Source organism: Mastigoproctus giganteus, chromosome 10 (assembly GCF_048544385.1).
Source record: "Mastigoproctus giganteus isolate SK-2022 chromosome 10, ASM4854438v1, whole genome shotgun sequence".
Lineage (NCBI taxonomy): Eukaryota > Metazoa > Arthropoda > Arachnida > Uropygi > Thelyphonidae > Mastigoproctus > Mastigoproctus giganteus.
The window spans coordinates 165,686,324-165,705,731 of NC_143584.1; the positions used below are offsets into that span (position 1 = coordinate 165,686,324).

The 19,408-nt window shown below is 36.1% G+C and overlaps 1 protein-coding gene across 2 annotated transcripts in view; it reads right to left on the reverse strand.

Moving 5' to 3' along the window:
• LOC150079452 (calpain-7-like) overlaps positions 1–19,408 on the reverse strand; it is a 133,377-nt gene that overhangs the window by 103,372 nt on the left and 10,597 nt on the right. For both annotated transcript variants that reach the window (XM_090384077.1, XM_090384076.1), the window contains exons 2-5: positions 14,996–15,112; positions 10,980–11,088; positions 2,859–3,019; positions 1,512–1,579 (exon numbers count right to left, since the gene is read on the reverse strand). In XM_090384077.1, the coding sequence (XP_090240203.1) occupies positions 1,512–1,579; positions 2,859–3,019; positions 10,980–11,088; positions 14,996–15,103 (446 nt within the window). In that variant the 5' untranslated portion in view covers positions 15,104–15,112. The remainder of the gene's footprint in view (positions 1–1,511; positions 1,580–2,858; positions 3,020–10,979; positions 11,089–14,995; positions 15,113–19,408) is intronic.

The following is a 19,408-nucleotide window of genomic DNA, read 5'->3' on the forward strand; positions in this document are numbered from 1 at the left end:
TTTTTTGTTAGTTGTTGGCACATCGGCTTCTGTGGCCATAATGCACCTCCCAAAGTTTTTGTATTTTACTCTGATCCAAGCCCGAGGCGGGATTCAAACCCACGACCTTTAGGTTGCCAGGCAGGCACTTTACCCACCTGGCTAGCCCAGTCGGCTCTTTCTCCCACTCTTTTCTTCTTGTATATTAATTACCTTCTTCCATTGACTGGAAATCCTATCTTTTGCTGATGATAGCACATTGCTTTCCACCATCCAGTTTGAGAAACCTTTCCCTGCTCAAACTGCTTCAACTTTTGAGTATCCACTGCTAATTCTCAAATGCCGATTTCAAGGTAATTTGACAGTGGGGAACAAAAACTTAATTCCAATCCTTCCAAAACTCAGTCCTATCTTATATCTCGCAAAAAAAGGATTCCTTTGCTTCTATGCTTATCTTCGATTACGCTCCGATTTCTAGGCAAGATCTTGGGGATTACTGTGACTTCTAATCTGTCTTGTCATAAAACATATTACAAATATTGCTTCCTCTGCATCCAAAAAACTGGTTTTTCTCTTTCGCTCTCAACGTTACTTTTCTTCCAAACAGTTGTTGACTCTGTAGAAATCGCAAATCCGCCCTACCATGAAATATTGTTCCTACATCTGGGGCAGTGCCCCCAAAACTTATTCAAAGCAGTACAATACCTTGGCAACTCGTTGTGAAGGTATTCACAATATGAGATGTAATCAAACAATGCATGCTTACTACCTGGATAGTAGAAATGATGGAAGTGCACTACCCATGCATAAACAACCTTTTTCATACTCTTAGACATTTAGTCAAGAACCAATTTTTTAGATATTTATTTAACGTGATATACTGTAAGATAGTAAAGTAATTATAAGGACTTGTGGGAGATGTGGTTTCTTTCCTTGTCAATTCTTTAATTTTCATTTAATTTTATTTGTTGTTTATTATTAGTTATATTTTGTAGTTTACAATAATATACCTATGTAAATCTAAGCAGATGCCATTACACAATTTTTAGTGCAAATCCCCTGGAACACTTTCGTGAACCGCCGGTTGGGAACCACTGCTCTAAGAAATAATTGGCAAATTTAACACCACCACTTTTAATATAACTATGCGCAATTTTTAATATAATATAATTATGTGTGATATTTTTCTGAAAAACAGTATTCTGCAAAAAAAAAAAAAAAGGTATGTACAGATGTTTCCCTTGAAACAATTGATATATATAGTCATCCTGTGAAAGGTGTTAAAACAGTTTATAATGCAGAGAAGATATGTTCATTTGGAGACTAAATTTGCAAAAAATATACATTTAAAACATGATGAGTCATGTCATGGAGAAAATAAAAAAGCAGTATATTCAAAAGTTTTTCTATGATGCCATTCAATGGTATAGGAGGGGTGGGGAAAGGAAGTGAAAGGGGAATTCATATATTTACTCTAGGAACCTAGTTGAGCTCCCTAGATGAGAAGCCAATAAAAATTAAACAAAACTCACCTATCCAAGGCCTGCTCAGCTAACTTTGTAAGTTTGGTCTGAAGACTTGTATCAGATGTCTGCTTTTTCTTTATAAATAAAAAAATGAGTACTTTTAGATATTCATATATTTTTCAACTGAAAGTTCTAATATTACTTTCTTATATCATAATAATACAAAATAAACTATATTTATATTACACTAAATTACATTGTATGATATAATCACCATTTGTTTCTAGAATACCAATTTCTGATTCAAATTTTGAATATAAATTCGAACATTTAGTGCCATTTAGGAATTTTTAAAAGGGTTTTAAAGGACAGAAATTTTGGAACCACTCTGGTGCCAAAATTTGTCCTTCAAAACTCTTTCCTCACACAAAAAGGACAGAGTAATTATTCATTTTACTGGTGCCTCGATCCAATCACTTCTAGGCTTTCATGCTAACACAGGCTTGCATTGCCAATATTAAAATGCCAGTAAAATAAAAGAGAGTATAAAATCATGACAGAAAATAGGAGATAAGTATTGGAAAAAGGGTTTTAAGAACAATTGGTAAATTGTAATCAGGAGCAGATCTGCTGGTAACAAGATTGGTAAATACTTCTGATCATTTGCTGATGAAAAATGAAATGAGACACTGAGTGGGAAAATATTATTACCATTGTTATTATTATTAGTTATATGGTGCAAGGAAGCCTGAGGCTTATGCTGCACCAGCCAAAAAAAAAAAAAAAAATTCCCAAGTTACCCTAAGAGAGAGAGAGAGAGAGAGAGAGAGAGAGAGAGAGAGAGAGAGAGAGAGAGAGAGAGAGAGAGAGAGAGAGCGAGAGCGAGAGCGAGAAAAGTAGAAGGGAATCACCAAGAAAGAGAAGAATGATATCCAGCTCAGGACCCTGGGTGTGCCAAGCCCATACTCACTAGATGTGAGCCCCTGGGGTTATATGGCAGGAGACAATCCTTCCAAATATAAGAGAAAAAGGCAAATACTAAATAATAAATAAATTTTCTGTTTATATTCAGGGACATTCAGGGAGAATACAAGAAACAGCACCATATTTAGCAGTCACAGTCTTGAACCCAAGTCAATCAAATCATGTGTACTGATGCACCCTCTCATCTGGCCACTCTGCTACAGTAGCTATAGATGAGCTTTTATCTTTAAATAAAGTGGCAATAGAATATCAAGATGTGAATTAGGTAGAAAAGGGCATAGATATATGCTATAGCAAACAGCAAGGTGGGGAAAACAAAGCAGCCATTTTGCAACAACAAAAAAATAAAATAAAATACTGGAGAATATATTTTTATGAATAACCCTAAATTCATATCTTATTTAACTAAGGATAAAAACATGAACTTACAGCTTTGATGCAGAGTTCTACAGCCTGGGAGTATAATTCTACAGCTTCTTCACTGTTTCCTGCTTCATCTTCATCTAATCCTTGCCGCAAGAGAAATTCAGCCCTCTCCAACTGTTGCTGCTGTTCATTTTTAAGATTTTTCTGTTGAAGAGTACTGTTTTCTAGAAGTGCCATGTTTGAAATTCAGTAAACATATATCAGCTACCACAAATTCAAATAGTACTGTAAATTTTTATTAATGACTACAATAAAAATGAAGGAAATTAATTCTAAAACTATTATGCTAAATGAAAACTTGATACATTTTGGTCAAAAATGTACACCCATCACTGCAAATGTATGCAAAATTCTGACATTAAGTTCATTAGTTAATAAAAAAGATTCAGTTGACTAGTCAATAATACAATTACATAGTGTGATATTAGATATGTGAAATAATTATCCAAAATAGCTAGCAGAGGAAAGGTTTACAATTAAATAGAAACACATTTTGATCTAATTATATATGTACCATAAATTAATTAATAAAATTAAGTAGAACTTTTAATAAAGAATAGAGAGAATAGAAATAATAAAAATAACAGGATAAAAAAGCTGAGAGAATGATTTGTGACAGTAGCTGAACCAACCTTGATCAAAGTCAGTGTCATATGAGAGCTGATCAAAGTCAATATCAGACTGACTTATAAGTGGAGCCACTCTTGTTTTTGATTTTATTGAATACAAGGTGTGGCTATTAAATAATGAAACTTTGCAATAAAATAAATATAATGAAATATTTCATGCCTCACAAGTTATCTCCTTCAAAATTGCCTTGGGCTAGCACATTCTGTTCCATGTTTCTTTTAAGCACAAAAAGATTTCTGAAGGTCATCATTTGTAAGCCCTTTTAACACTTTTTTGGTTGTTTTTTTTTTTTTTTCTCTGAATGTATTCAATGGACTGAAACGGGTTCCCTTAAGTACACTTTTCAGTTTAGAGAAGAGAAAAAAGTCAGAAGGGGTTAGGCTGGTGAGTAGGGTGCACGTTCACACGCAGAGATTTGTGTTTTCACCAGAAACTGGCAAACAGAGAGGACACTGTGTGCTGGAGCATTGTCTTGATGAAGCTTCCCATCATTCCACACAGGTCTCTTCCTTTGAATTTTTGTTTTGTCTTCCACTGCGTTGACTGTCTTTTACTTTCTGGGTCATACTGGAACAGTCAACTTTCATCGCAAGTAATTACAGTATTCAGAAAGTTTGGATCTTCTCCAATTTATTTCAACCCTCACCTCACAAACTTGGTGTCTTCTCATTCTTTGATCTTCATTCAAAATTTCTGGCATCATCTTGGCGCACACTTTTCTGATACTTAAATTTTCAGTTAAAATTTGTCTAATTGTTTCTTTGTCCATACTGAGGACTGATTACCCAGTCCACATTTTCATCAGCTTTCATGGATACCAGGTGGCCTGGTCATTCGTCTTCCAAATTCTATCTTCCTTCTAAAAAATCTTTTATGCCGTTCAAAAATGCGAGCTCTTGACATAGTATCTTACCCATAAACTTGACATAACTCATAACTTTCAGTTGGTATTTTCTTCAGTTTTGTTAAAAATCTGAGGTTGATTCATTTTTTGATTTTTTTGTCTGTAATTTTTCTGAAAAACTGCAAACACACAAGGTAATGAAAACCTGAATCACTCCAAAGTAAATGAGCATGTTGGAACGTGACTTGGTGGACAACTAGCTAAAGGTTCGAGGTCAACTGCTGTGATTTTGTTTCTCAGGTGGCGCTTGGTTTTCTGCCCAGTCTCATTATTTAATAGCCACATCTCGTAATATCAATGAGGGAACAAAGGATACAATGCTAAAATTTGTTGATTGTTTAAAGGATATCCCCCCCCTGTTCAGAAGACTTACATTCCTTCCCTTTCACGGTGGGATTCCTTTGTGCGGGTTCCTTCCACGGAGTACAGTGATGTCTCTCTTCTCTCACTCTCTCTCTCTCTCTCTCTCTCTCTCTCTCTCAGCTGAACTCTGCATCTCTGCTGTTTAGCTCTTCCATTATTGTCTTATTTCGGGATTTTGGGAACAGTTCTCTGTTAATACTGAAGGAAATTACCACAGCAGTGGTAGAAGCCAGGGCATTTGACTGGCTTGTTATTCAACTTTCAGATTAACTTCTAGCACAGGAACATGCCCGGCAGAACCCTTCACTATATAGCTGGACACTCCCAGAACTGGACCCGAACTGAATCCAGAACTACCACTGGAAGTCTACAATCCCCTCCAAACAACAACCACAAAACTCTCTTTTGGTGCGAGCACCTCATTTATTTCCTGCTCATTTATTGAATTGATTGCTAGTTACAATTTCACCCTGAACTACTTTTTTATACGCAAGCTTATGTGCAAACCCCAGAGAGGTTTGCACAAATTTACGTATCTCCCCTTATCTAATTTAAACCTGACTCAATCACAGTGCTATTCTTTAAACTCACTCTTCTTCCTTTGGTGGGAAAAACAGAATATTTTTCCCACACAATGAAACGCTTTCATCTTTTACCTCAAGATCACCTGTTCACAATACCTTTGAACTGCTCCATACCGACACCCTTTCCCAAAATGCACTAAGTGTTGCATCCTCAAGTAGCAGTGTAATAGAGGGATTAAACTATTGTTCAGAAGCTTTTAATTTTAACCCTTCCACACCTGCCATACCATTGCTCACCATATTCCTTAATTTCACTAACAGGCCTACTGCCACTAATGGAAATATTTCCGTAATGATGTTTTCGTTATTCCTTAAGTGCTTTACTTCCACACACACACGCACTCTACTTACTAAGAGAAATATATTTGTAAGATTTTGTCTTACAGTTTCATGATGTTTTCAGGTTTCCGTTGCATTTGTAGTGTATAACAATTCCTCATTTACAAATTCAGCAGTATTAATGATTGATTGTTGTTGATTTTATAACCTTTGTGTGAATAAATCATGGATAATTATTTTTAAATTAGTACTGAAAAACCGGTATTTTTGTATCAATACCAGGATTTGAATACCAGAAAGAAATTACCGGGATCCCGGAATCTTGGTATTGTAAGCCCTAGTCTGATCTAATCCCACCACCACTATGTCACCACTGATTTCATCAGCCCTGCACTTCATTAAGTTAAATGCTAATTTAATGTTTGGTTTTTATTTTAAGATGTTTTATACCTATTTTTTAAATAATCATTATAAAACACTCATTTTTAAAGTAAAAATCAAGAATAACATAAGAAATACCTATTTTATGTGTTGTTGGGGTCACCTGCCAAGAGTTTGGAACAAATTACAGGAAATCAATGTACTATTTGTTTCAACTTACAATATTTTCAACATACAATGAGTTTTGTGGAACAAATTACCATCAGATGTTGGGGCCCCCACTATATATCTTAGGAAATTTATGTTTGGTAGTATATAGTCAATTAGATAAACTGATTTCGTGCGAAATAAACAGTCTAGTGAAATTTAAGGGCAACAGGATCAGTACCTTCTGGCAGTGGAAAAAATATGGTATAAGTGGTTATAGGTTACCATATATTCTGGCATATGAATCAGCCTCCATTTTATCTGCCTCCATCTGGAACTTATATGGTGAATATGTAATTAAGCTTGAAAATTCAAGCTTAATTACATATTCACCATGTAAGTTGACTTCCCCCCCCCCCTTTCAGTCATATATTGTATCTCAAGGAGTGTGTATTACAATAAAATCTTCATTAAGAACTAGCATTTACTTTTTAATACAATTATTTCTGCTCTTTGTTGTTGTTGTTGTTTGTTTGTTATTTGGTTTTTAGGAGCATTAGCAACTATTGCTCCGGGATATGCAGTGGTCATTCCCTGACCTTTCCGCATCCTCCATATTTGGTGGTGACGGGCTCGAACCCCGGTCTAATCAAGAAGCATGTGCTACGCACTGCTGCTCCTTCCCACCTGGCTACGGAGGCGCCTTCTGCTCTTTCTTTTAAAAGTTTGCACTGAGACATTTTATTATACTGAGGTAAATTATAAAGAGGCAAGTGTAAATGATACTCTCTCAGGTAAAAGGGAGTACCACTTATAAAATAAACATGTAGGAGTATCATTTATAAAATAAACGTGTAGGGAATATCATGTCATTCCCCTTGTTGATGCCATTTGTGTAGGTGGGAAGCTTTGATTACATAACCAGGCAATTCCTTATTCTATACTGAGTACTGTACTGCAAATTGGTTTCCCTACAAATAATGCCTCAATATGGCAGTGCATTTGCTATAATAAATTAACAACCTCAAAAGTTTACTTTTCGAGAACCCAAAAAAAGCAAACCTGGAAACATAACTCGTGACAAATATTCCATGAATTGTTTCTGCCTGACACAGAAGATGAAAAAATCCTTGGGTTTTAAAAGGTAAGCAACAATGTACACTGAGTGGCCACTTTATTGAGATATATACTACCCTTTTCATGAAATGGAGCACTCCTTCAGTAACAGCATCATGTGTTTGTACAATGTAACATAAAGCAGGTGGGCAAACACATGGATACTGTATGTGTATAATTCAGTGCAATATGAAATATTTGAGTAACTTTCACCATGGCACAGTAGTTAGTGCCAGATGTGTCTCCAGCACTTTATGACAACACGACGAAACAAATGGCCCTGTCCCCAGCAGCTTTCACTCTCCCTCTTACAGCAGGGAGAGGATCAGAGTGGAAGCAAAGGATACTAAGAATCTCTGGGTAAGACCAGGCTGCCATGCACGGAAACTGAACTTGGCCTGTTACAATATAAGATCGCTCATCGGTGAAGGGAGGATATTAGAGCAGAAAAGGAATTAGAAAATGTGAATTGGAATATCATCGGCTTGGCTGAAACAAGAAGAAATTAATCACTTATTAGTTTATCAAGTGGAAATTTGCTGTACACCAATGGAAACAGTGAAAAGAGTGAAGGTGGAGTTTTCGGTCCATAAAGATATAAAAAACAATGTTTTGGAATTCAAAAGTACATCACCAAGGGTGTCAAAGATTACTACCCAGGATCTCTAAGAGGTACAAACTAAAGGTTATAATAATATATGCACCAACATCGAGGTATGATGAAGAAGAGGGTGAAGAAATGTACAAAGAAATTGAGAGGCTTCTAGATGAACAGAAAACTCACTAAACCATCATTATCGGAGACTTCAATGCTAAGGTTGGAAAGAGACAAAACAGCACAGAAAGGGAAACTATACGAAATTTTGGAATTGGTGAAAGAAATGAGGTGAAAGAACTTGTGGAATTTGCAGAATCTCAAGGAATGTCAGTGATGAACACTTTTTTCAAGAAAAGAGTGAACAGAAAATGGACATGGAAAAGCCCAAATGGATTAACAACTAATGAAATTGACTTCTTCCTCACTAACAGAAGATATATTGCGAACGATGTTACCGTCCTGAACAAGTTAAACGTTGGAAGTGATCACAGAATGATAAGATGCACACTTGATATAGATGTAAGAAAAGAAAGGAAAGGGAAAAAAACGACTTGAGTAAATAATATGAAAGTTTTTGAGATAAAAGAAGAGGAGAAAAAGCAGTATGTACTGGAATTTAAGGTTAAGCTTCTGCAGACCTTTCAGGACCAAATATTGACGAAGAATACAACTTTCTGAAAGTAATAAAGTCCAAGAAACTTATAGGTAAAAAGAAATCCAAATAAGAAAAAAATTAGTCAAGAAACACTTGTCACGTTGAACTGAAGACAGGAAATGAAGAGCAAGATACACAATGACAAAGAAAACATTGAATATACCAAGTTATGCAGAGACATTAGAAAGAGACTCAGAGAGGACATAAGAAGAGTTGAACAAGACTTAAGGGAAAACAAAGGACTTAAATCAGTAATCACAAGCAGCAAAAAGACAAATGATGCTGAATCTGAAGAATAGTGATGGTGTACTTATAAATAGCAGAGAAGGAATAATTCAAATAGCATTAGTAAAGGCACATGATGCAAGAAAGCAAGCTGATATAACATCAGCCAAAAAAAAAAAAAAAAAAATCCTTCTCATTTCACCCATCCACTTGCTCCAAATGTTTGTCTAGTTCTGCCTTGAATCTATTTAAGCTATCAACTTCTACAATGACAGATGGACGTTTGTTCCAGCAATCAACAACCCGCTGGCTAAAGGCAAACTTCCGCACATCTATCCTATAACTGTCTTTCCTCAATTTGAATTTATGCCCTCTCAGGCGATTATTCTGAGCAAGAGGAAGAATCTCATCAGCACTGAGCATACTCAAACCATCCAAGGATTTATACACCTCAATCAGATCACCTGCAGGTGCCTAGTCTCCAGAAACTGTCATTTGCAAAACTTAAGCCTTTCTTCATAAGAGCAACCCTTTGTTCCATTCACTAATCTTGTTGCCCTTCTCTGTACTCGTTCCAGCAGCTCTGCATCCTTCTTAAAATGAGGTCTCCAGACCTATATACAGTACTCAAGGTGTGGCCTGACCATTGCCTTATAACAAGGGGATAATCACCTCCTTATCCCTGCTAAAAAAATTCCTGTATATCATTGACAAGACACCGTGAGCTACTCTTGCAAACCATCTGCACTGCTCAAAAAACTTCATATCTGCCTGCACAATTACCCCCAGGTCCTTTTCATTCTCTACCACTGTCAGTGTAGTACCACACAGTTGATACGTTACTCTGGGGTTACTGCTTCCCATATGCAGTATTTTACATTTGTCAATGTTAAACTTCAGTTGCCACCTCTCAGCCCATCTGCTCAATTTTTCTAGATCCTGTTGCAGCAGCGTACTGTCATTAGTGTCATTAACAACTCTTCCGACCTTTGTATCATCTGCAAGCTTGAACATTAAACCTGATATACCATCATCAATATCATTAATAAATACAGAAAACAACAATGAATCCAACACTGAACCCTGGGGGACTCAGGGTTCAGTGTTGTTCATTAAAGTATTAAATATTATTCGTATTTAAAATATTTGTTCAGTATAATATAAAATTATTTAATTATTTTTGTTACTGTAAAATGTGAAAAAATAAAAAAAATATCACTATTACAAAAACACCCAGTATAAGTTCTGCACAGGACTCCGCAAGTAATTCTTGAATAGGGCCCCACAAATTTTGGGGCAAGCTCTGATTGTATGCTTCAACTAATAGCTGGAAAGACAGTTGTAGAATAGATGTGCAGAAATTTGTCTTTAGCCAGCAGGTAGCTGTTTGCTGGAACAAACTTCCATCTGTTGTGGAAGTTGATAGCTTAAATAAATTTAAGGCTGAACTAGACAAACATTTGGAGTAACCGGATGGGTGAAATGGGAAGGTTTTTTTTGTTTTTTGGCTGATAGTGTATAAGCTTGCTTTCTTGCATTATATGCCTCAACTAATGCTAATGCTAATTATTTAGAGAATTTATTAGTGGTTTACTATGATACAGCATCCTTACTGTGATTGGTGACATTTTAATATGCAGAAATGTCTGTCAGATTTGCAGTTTTATTAGGATCTGCTTCAGTTTACTCCTTTTCCAAAGGATAAGATCTTGCTCTAAGTTATAGCCACAAAGTCAACTTTAGTTGTATAAGTGTCCAAAAGCCTTCAAGTTCCTTTGAGCAAAATAGTAATCTCAAAAATTTTGGTCCGCTTTCCCAATTTCTAGTGTTACTAATATAATTAAGTAGTTAAGTCCTGCTTTAATAATTTTCCTAAATTATTAAATTTTTGCTTTCTAGTGTCCTTTCCATGAAGAAAATGTCACCTAGTAACATGCATCTTGGGTTGAGGTGTCAGTGCCATTCTATGGTTCTTTAGTAAGAAACATTTAACTATATGTGTCACAGCTATTCCTTAAGTTCTCATGTAGTTCCCTACAAGTTTGCATGTAGATCCCTACATGCAAATTTTATAAATTTTTATGTATTAAAATAAAACTAATCGTAATTGGGTTTATTGTTGAGTATAACTCTTATGAAGGGGTAGTCTCTAAGGCTCAACAATATTATCATGTATTAAAAAAAGGAATCGAAATTTATTCAAATATACATACACACACAGTTTTCAAAAAATTAAACTTACGAAGCTTTGACAAATCTTCTGCTCTACTTAAATATTCCTTTACTTTCTCCAAAACGTTGGGAAATTGAGAACCTGCTTTATGAGCATCATGTAAAGCATGGGCTGCAGCCTAAAATTAAAACCAAAGTATATGAATGATAACTGAGTAGTAATAACAATTAGGAAGGAGAAGGTAAAGTGACGAAAACTGCAACTACAAAGTGCTTCTAGTTTTTTGTTGTTTTTTTTAATCTACACTTTTGTTAATGTTTTAAAATATTAATAGTATCAAAAAACAACTCATATCAGATTATAATAAATGGAGATCTCAAACAAAATTGTTCTCTTTACAATTAACCATATCTCAGTCTATAATCTGTCCATATTGATAAATTAGTAAAAAAAACTTTTAGCAACAAAATAACGTTTAAGTTAAAACATATATACATGATTATACAGAAGCTTTGGGAGTTCACTATTTTGTGAAATTTTGCACATAAGTTACAAGGAATAAGTGCGTTAGGATGACACAAATGGAGGTTTTAATCACTGAGTGTATCATCACCCACTCTGCATATTATCTTCCATTTAGAGCAGAGGTTCCCAAACTTTCTCAGTTAATTATTTGTTTTGTTATTTGATTTTTAGGAGTATTAGCAACTAAGGTCATATTGCTCCAGGGATATGTGGTGGTCATTCCCTGACCTTTCCACATCCTCCGTATTTGGTGGTCATGGGCTCGAACCCCGGTCTAATCAAGAAGTGTGTGCTACGCACTGCTGCTCCTGCCGACCTGGCTACGGAGGCGCCACTTTCTCAGTTCACAGCACTCTTAGTGTCTCAGTAATTTTATCATGGTGGTCCTAGGCCAAAAGAAATACCTAACAGTTCCATCTATTAAGTTAGGTCCAAACAACTTAATAAGTATTTATGTCCTAACAATTTAGTAACTGTTTGAAAAAATAATACACAAATTGAAAGAAAAAATAATATTTTTATTTCATTCTTAAATAACCACAATTACTTACTAATGGGATGTGTTTGCCTATTGGGCACTGCACAATTCTCAAACCTTGGGATCAGATTGAAAACCACCACCCTCAGATATCCTGTTCCACATTGATTTTCGTGCGGTACTTGCTTTTTAGCACAGCAACTGCCGAAAACCCAGCTTCGCAGAGATATGATGTAGCAGGATTTAGGATTTGCTGAGCTTTAGCACTTAGCAGCAGATATTCATCTTTTGTTGATATCCAAAACTCAGTTAGTTCTATGCTGCCAAATTTTGTTTTTAAAGCCTTGTCACAAGACAGTTTAATAAGATTTTCTTCTTCTGCAAAGATAAATTCAGATGGGCTTTAGCTTTGAATGGGTCTTGTATCCATGCAAACTTCTCCATACCTTCTGGAAAGTATTTTTCAAAAATAGTCACTAAGCTGTGTTTAGGTGCTCCTCAAAATTTAAGTTCGTGAGTCAAATAAACATCACAGGATGTAACAAACTGCTGCAACGGGGAAAGGGGGGCAGACTTTGAAATCATTTTCATTTAATATTCTTCTCCATAGTAGTAACTTTTTTCTGAAGGCAGAAAAACCTTCCCTACGAGTTTCAGAATGTACATATTGCCTTCCTGCAACAAGAGGTATGCATTCAGTTTTTCAAAGAGATCACACAGGCATGCTAATTTTGACAAAAAATCAATATCCAAGAAGTTTTTGGCACACTCATGTTCTTCTTCTTCGAGATAAGAATAGAGTTCCTGTCGTAATTTGAACACACAGGACAGTACATTGCTATGGGAGAGCCATCGTGAGCTACAGTAGTACAGCAAAGATGTGCATGCTCAGATCCCATATTCTCCCACAGTTTTCGAAAAAACCTTGCCTTCTGTGCCCGAGTTTTTATAAAGTTCACAGTTTCAACACACTTTCCACGACTAGGTTCATTGGAGGACTCAGTTGCTTTGGTGCAAGGGTTTCCCTATGAATTATGCAGTGGGCCCACAGCTTTGCTTCGTACGAGTGCCTGCAATCCTCCATAACAGCCAGACATAGGGCGGCCATCGGTACAGATGCCAATGCATTTGGTCCAGTCTATGTTGTTTTCACACATAAGTGTCAACGATCTCAAACAAGTCTTGTGCCTTTATGTCTGCAGTGATACTTTTACAAAATAGGTCTTCCACAATTTTATCAGCATCTATGAACTGTGTGTGGCATATCAAATAAGTATCCCTGTTACTGTCCATCGCCTCATCTAGCTGTAATCCAAATTCCTTCCCTTTCATTTTTTCAATTAGCAGATCGTTGAGGTCTTCAGTTGTGTTGGATACGACTGATAGTATTCTTGGATAAAGGTACATTTGAAAGCAGTCTTCCCACAGATTCACCAACTATAATGTTGACCATATCCACTGCAGCCGGTAAAATCAGCTCTTCTGCAATGGTGTGAGGCTTTTTATACTTCATGACTCTATATGCTAACTTGTAGGATGCTAGCAAAGCATTGCTTGGTATTGATTGTTGTTTAAAAAATATACCTTTTTGTTCTTTCAATTCTTTTAACTTTCTGGTAAAATAATCACAGGATTTACTAGCCATGTTAAGGTGACTGTCTCTAAGTGGCATTTTAGTTAACTTTGAATCATGCCCTCTGGAGCCAAAACTTTCAGACATAATACACACTGCAGATGCTCTTCATAGTTGACATCTATCAAAGTAAAACTAAAGTCTAGATAAGTATCATCATATTTCCGATATTTCTGTTTCTTCACAACTTTGCCACTGGCATGTGGTTCGTCATCCTTTTCTTTACTCCCACACTTGTTATTAATGTTCAAAAATCTTTCCATTTTTATGCACAAGGACTAAAAATCAACAAAATAATTCACTAAATTTCACTAGCCCTCACAAACACCCTTCAGTTATTTTGATTACTGACGGACCCAGCTAGTCAAAAGGTATTTATATAAAAAATCTAAGAAACGAGAAAATATGAGAAGTTACTGGTGTAGCCGAAAGTACAAGTAAAACAAACACATATCTCAAACATTCGAGAATGTCATTGAAAGAAATGCAGAGCGATCTAATGTTGAAACTGTGAATTACCTCGAGCTAGTAGTTCGCGCAATATCTGACAGATGTCGAGTATTGCTGTGTTTCTCTCAAAAATTTAAAATATCCCACGGCACCCTTATGAATTCGCTGAGCCACCCTGGGCTGCTGAGGTGCACAGTTTGGGAACCACAGAGTTAGAGTATAAATAAGTAATTGCTATTTCACATTGTTCTTACACCCAGTTAAAATTGTGATGTAATATAAGATGTCATCTCTGAAAATAAAAACATAGTAAATTACATTATATCGTGAGAGTTTAGAGAAAGGTTGTTCTTCCTATATTTCCCATCACTATTATTGGAATTATCACTTACTACAAAAAAGCACTGTTTTATTTTCAAGTCCCACAGACCGCTTTCATAAGTTACACAGACCAGTTTGGGAAACACTGCCATAGAGCATTATGTAAAACAAATATAAAATAAAAATCATAGGGAGCAAAAGTCAGGGCTATATGTAGGATGAAGAAAGACCATTCCATTTTTGCACTGGCTTCCAATGTGGGATGATCTGTGTATAGGGTTTTGTTATGTTGCTGTAACTGATCTTGCATGTCTGTACTCAGTTACACTCAGCATACAAATGAGTGTTAAACTTCTTTAGAGTAACGATTCCCAAAAATACTCCTGGTTCTAGTAATTCTATTCAACTCCCTTCATCCTACTAAAGTATAAATAATTTTTTAGCATAATTTTATTCTGTGACACATCACAGTCCGCCAAGAAAGGGTTTGTCACCTCTAAGGAGAATCCACAGTTCAAGAATCACTGATAATGAGTCTGAATGTTCATATACCATACTAAGTTTATTGTTAGCTCTTTATAATATAGCAGTTCATTGATGAGTAACCATTATTCAGGGAGAGGGGGGGAAAACTGAAATTGCTACTTGGGTATGATCCTTAGAAAATATCTTATTTACCTTATAGTAATATGCAGCTGCATCCAACATGCCATCTTTGTCAAAACTCACAGCTCTAACAGCAAATTCTACAGCATCCTTTTCTGCTTGTTCTGGACTGTCACTCATTGGCAATACCTGTCAAAAGTTGTTAAAATGAGTAGATTAATTATGTAATGAAACACTCTTATACCACATAATTCAGGTTGTTTATAAAGTGCTTAAAAGCTAATTACACTAATTTACAAAAGTGACATTTCAGGGTTGTTGTTGTTGTTATGTGGTTTTTTAGGAGCATTAGCAACTAAGGCCATATTGCTCCGGGAATATGCGGTGGTCATTCCCTGACCTTTCCGCATCCTCCGTATTTGGTGGTGACGGGCTCGAACCCCGGTCTAATCAAGAAGCGTGTGCTACGCATTGCTGCTCCTTCCCACCTGGCTACGAAGGCGCCTGACATTTCAGGGCCCTTGCTGAATCCTATCATCAAACCAATACATGAACTAAAATTTAAATAGAGTAAAAGGGACAAATTAATATATACGAACAACACATAATGGTAATGTTGAAGCCTATTAAAAATTATAAAAGCTAATGCCACACAAATAATGAATTATAGTTAAATAATAATAATTTTGCATAGCTTGGAATAAAACATTTGATAGCAGTTTCTCAATTCCTTGCTTGTTAAACTAACACTTCTGCATAAGGATGCAAAGAACTGACATTTTTATATGTTATGCCAAAGCCTAAGAGGCACAATACCACTTACTGACCAATGATATGAGAATCAGTTGTAAAGCCTCAATACAATAGAATTAAATTCAATTTTAATCTTATCTTTAGCTAACAAAGACTTAATACAAATTCTTCCTTCACTGTTACTGCAGTTGACCAAAAACAGTAATGGGTTGATCAGTGTGGTTGTGGTTCTTTTTGAGCCCTTCTTAAGTTCTACTCTTGAAGAGATCAAAATATTTCTGGTAGGACACTATTCCTTTTTTTACTGGTGGTATGAGGATAGAAGTGTCATGTTGTCAAAACTCACACTGGAAAAGGCAAATGCCATGCCTGACTTATTCAACTCCCCACACTGTACATCTTTTTTATGCTCTTCCAATCTAGAAGAGAGGGATTATTAGGGTTGCTGTTGTTGTTGTTTGGTTTTTAGGAGCATTAGCAACTAAGGCCATATTGCTCCGGGAATATGCGGTGGTCATTCCCTGACCTTTCCGCATCCTCCGTATTTGGTGGTGACGGGCTCGAACCCCGGTCTAATCAAGAAGCGTGTGGTACGCACTGCTGCTCCTTCCCACCTGGCTACGGAGGCGCCTATTAGGGTTGCCAGCTCTCTGCTTTCAGGAGGATGAACCTTTGTAGTAAGGGCTGACCTTATGTTTTCTGGCTTCTTTGGCTATTTTTCTTGGTGATATAGCTGGTGGGTAGGGGTGCAAATGTTTGTTCTGTTTCCAGATGTTTTAGGATGGTTGAAAGCACTGGTGGTTTAATCTATTATTTTCTTGATGTTAGAGAATGAATCCATATGCTCAAGAAAGTGTAAATGACTATCAAATATTATCTCGAAAATTTAGAATGCAACTTTGGGATGATATGTCCATCTAGCAACAATTCTGGATCTTGATGCAAGTTCTGCTTTCAGCAAAAATGCAGATAAGTCATTTTCTGTTGCAAAAACTTAAAACCACTGACCCATGCTGCATTTGTCTTTCTATCGCTCACTTGTTACAAGACTGGCAGAAAATACTAAAACTGTTAACATAGAGCAGAATGTCAATGATTTTAGCTACCCATTAGCAGTATGGATAGCTGGAGAAGGTTGTTCAGTGATAGTTAATACAAAGATTACAAAGACTATTACACTCTGAACAGATCCCTAAGGGATGCACTCCTCTTGACCAAAGAATTGGGGAGATGAAATACAACATGCACCTGAAATGTCTGGTCAGTTATAAAGTTTTTAATAAAGAGGGAGAGGTGGCCCCTTCCAAACTTATAAAGGTCTTTCATACACTTGTTAAGGTAAAACAAGACATGATAAATGCTCCGACTTTATAAAGGCATGTTGGATATGCACCCCAAATCTATTCAAATGATTTCACGTTAATCTATTTCTTCAAAAACCAAATGGATTTTAGAAATTACGTCACATTGACCATTCTTTCTAACCCTTTGCAGTGGCAACTTGTTAGTATTATAGGGCAGTAATTACCTGGAGCCTTTGGATCTTTCCTGTTTTTGGAAAGGCTAGTACAGTTTTCTTCCTCCAAGAGTCTAGGAAATCCTTTCAAGAAATATTTGGTTATACAGAGAAAGCAAACATTCAAGAAATACTGCCAGGAGATGTTTAGCTTTCCATCACTCATGTCCTCAATTTAACGAAGATGTTTGTGTGGCATCTGTGAAACACCCCTTTTTGTTTTAACTATTAAAAATTAAATTTTAGCTTTTTTACAGATTTGAAAACAGTAATCTACTAATCATGATCTGCTACACCCAATTAAAAAATATTTGAATGAAAATAATTGAGAGAAATAAATTATTATAATAAAAAAGTTTTTATCATATTTTAGAATTTTTAGGGGATCTCATCCCCCAAATTGAAACAAATGCTTGCAGACAATGTGGACATCTGTATTTTTGTCAGCTGTTCACGTTTAGCCAGTGAAAAAAGCTACGAAAAAATTAGACAGCTGTCACTGGAGTCTCACAGGTGCCACATGGGAATGGGAGTTGATTAGAAGTAAGAGAGATGCTTTTGCTCACCTGGCAGCTGTTAAACAGCATGCAAAAATTTAACGTCTGGTAATTCATAATATATCAAAATGAAAGCAGAAAATGTATAACCAGAATATTGGTTATACTGCCTAACTGACTATACAGTATACAATATACACCAATATTCTGGTTATACTGCCTAGCCAGTTAGGCATTATAACCAGAATATTGGTGGGAATAAAGATAACAGAACCATTTTAAAAAGTGGCATGTCAGATGGCATACTAGCAGTGGATGGTTAAGCATGTTAGAGTGAACATCATCTGAACTAGCTTTAGATTGGAAGAATACAATTTGTAGTTTTCCTTTATATAAGAAAAGCTTCTTATATGATTTGGTTCAGATCCTTTAGAAATTAAATGTATTTCCTGCTTTTCACTATTCCTTGAAGACAAATGTCTTTAAGAATCTTTTGCTGAGATAGCTGGAAAAGTTTCACCTAGTACATTGGCAATTACAACTGGTTCTGCAATTTCACATCCATTATACTCAAGGATCGAGGTAGACTCATCTCCAAACTCAAGCAAGAACAAAAACAAAGGCATCAATTACTCAGAAGAAAACACTTTGTGGTGTTTAGGATATCAACCTCTAGAAATCAACTTATATTTGGAAAAAAATGGCTAGACACTGTTAGTCTAGTCACTCCTGCCAGTAACATCATGTAAATATTACTGCAGGAGTGACTAGATTTGCAACTTACATATAGCTACTAAGAGATTTACATGCAACTTGTAAATTAATATTAAAACATTAGGATCTAATGTAGGACTGCTTCAATATCAAGTATACAAAAAACTGCAATATACAGTATATCATTTATCAATGATATACAGAACTCATTTTCAGACAATAGGTGCATTATAGTAAGCCCTACTATTCAGAATACTAAGAATAACCTATTTTACATGTCAGATGCCAATGACTGACTTCTAATTATTAGTTCCTAAATGAGGACAGCAAGACTGGAAGTTTTATGGTCATTTTACAACTACAGTGGTCTCCCAATTATGGCCATTTTACAACTTTTCAATTTTATGAACTCACTGACACTACAAAATTAGTTTAGAAACTTGGTTGAGCTCTTTTGCTCAACTTAAGCATAACTAAGCAAACCCTTAGCCATAATTATGAGAGCATCCTTGGACTCAGGGGAGGTTCCCACGGACTGGAGATGTGCAAATGTATCCCCAATTCACAAAGGGCGATCGAAAGGTGACACGAGTAATTACAGACCAGTTAGTTTAACTTCTGTTCCGGGTAAAATAATGGAATCGCTGGTTAAAGATGCATTGCAGGATCATCTAGACAAGACTGCAGCAATAATTCAGACACAGCATGGGTTTGTTAAGGGAAAGTCTTGTCTGACAAATTTGATAGGATATTATGATGTGGTTACAAAGGAACTGGATGCAAAAAATAATTTTGATATCATATATTTGGATTTCAGGAAAGCTTTTGACACTGTTGCGCATGGAAGACTATTGTACAAATTGGAGCAGAATGGTATTAAGGGTAAGTTGCTACAATGGATAAAAGGATGGTTAAGTGCGAGAAGACAGAGGGTGGTAATCAATGGGTGCTGCTCTTCTTGGACTAATGTTATTAGTGGAGTCCCACAGGGTTCAGTGTTGGGGC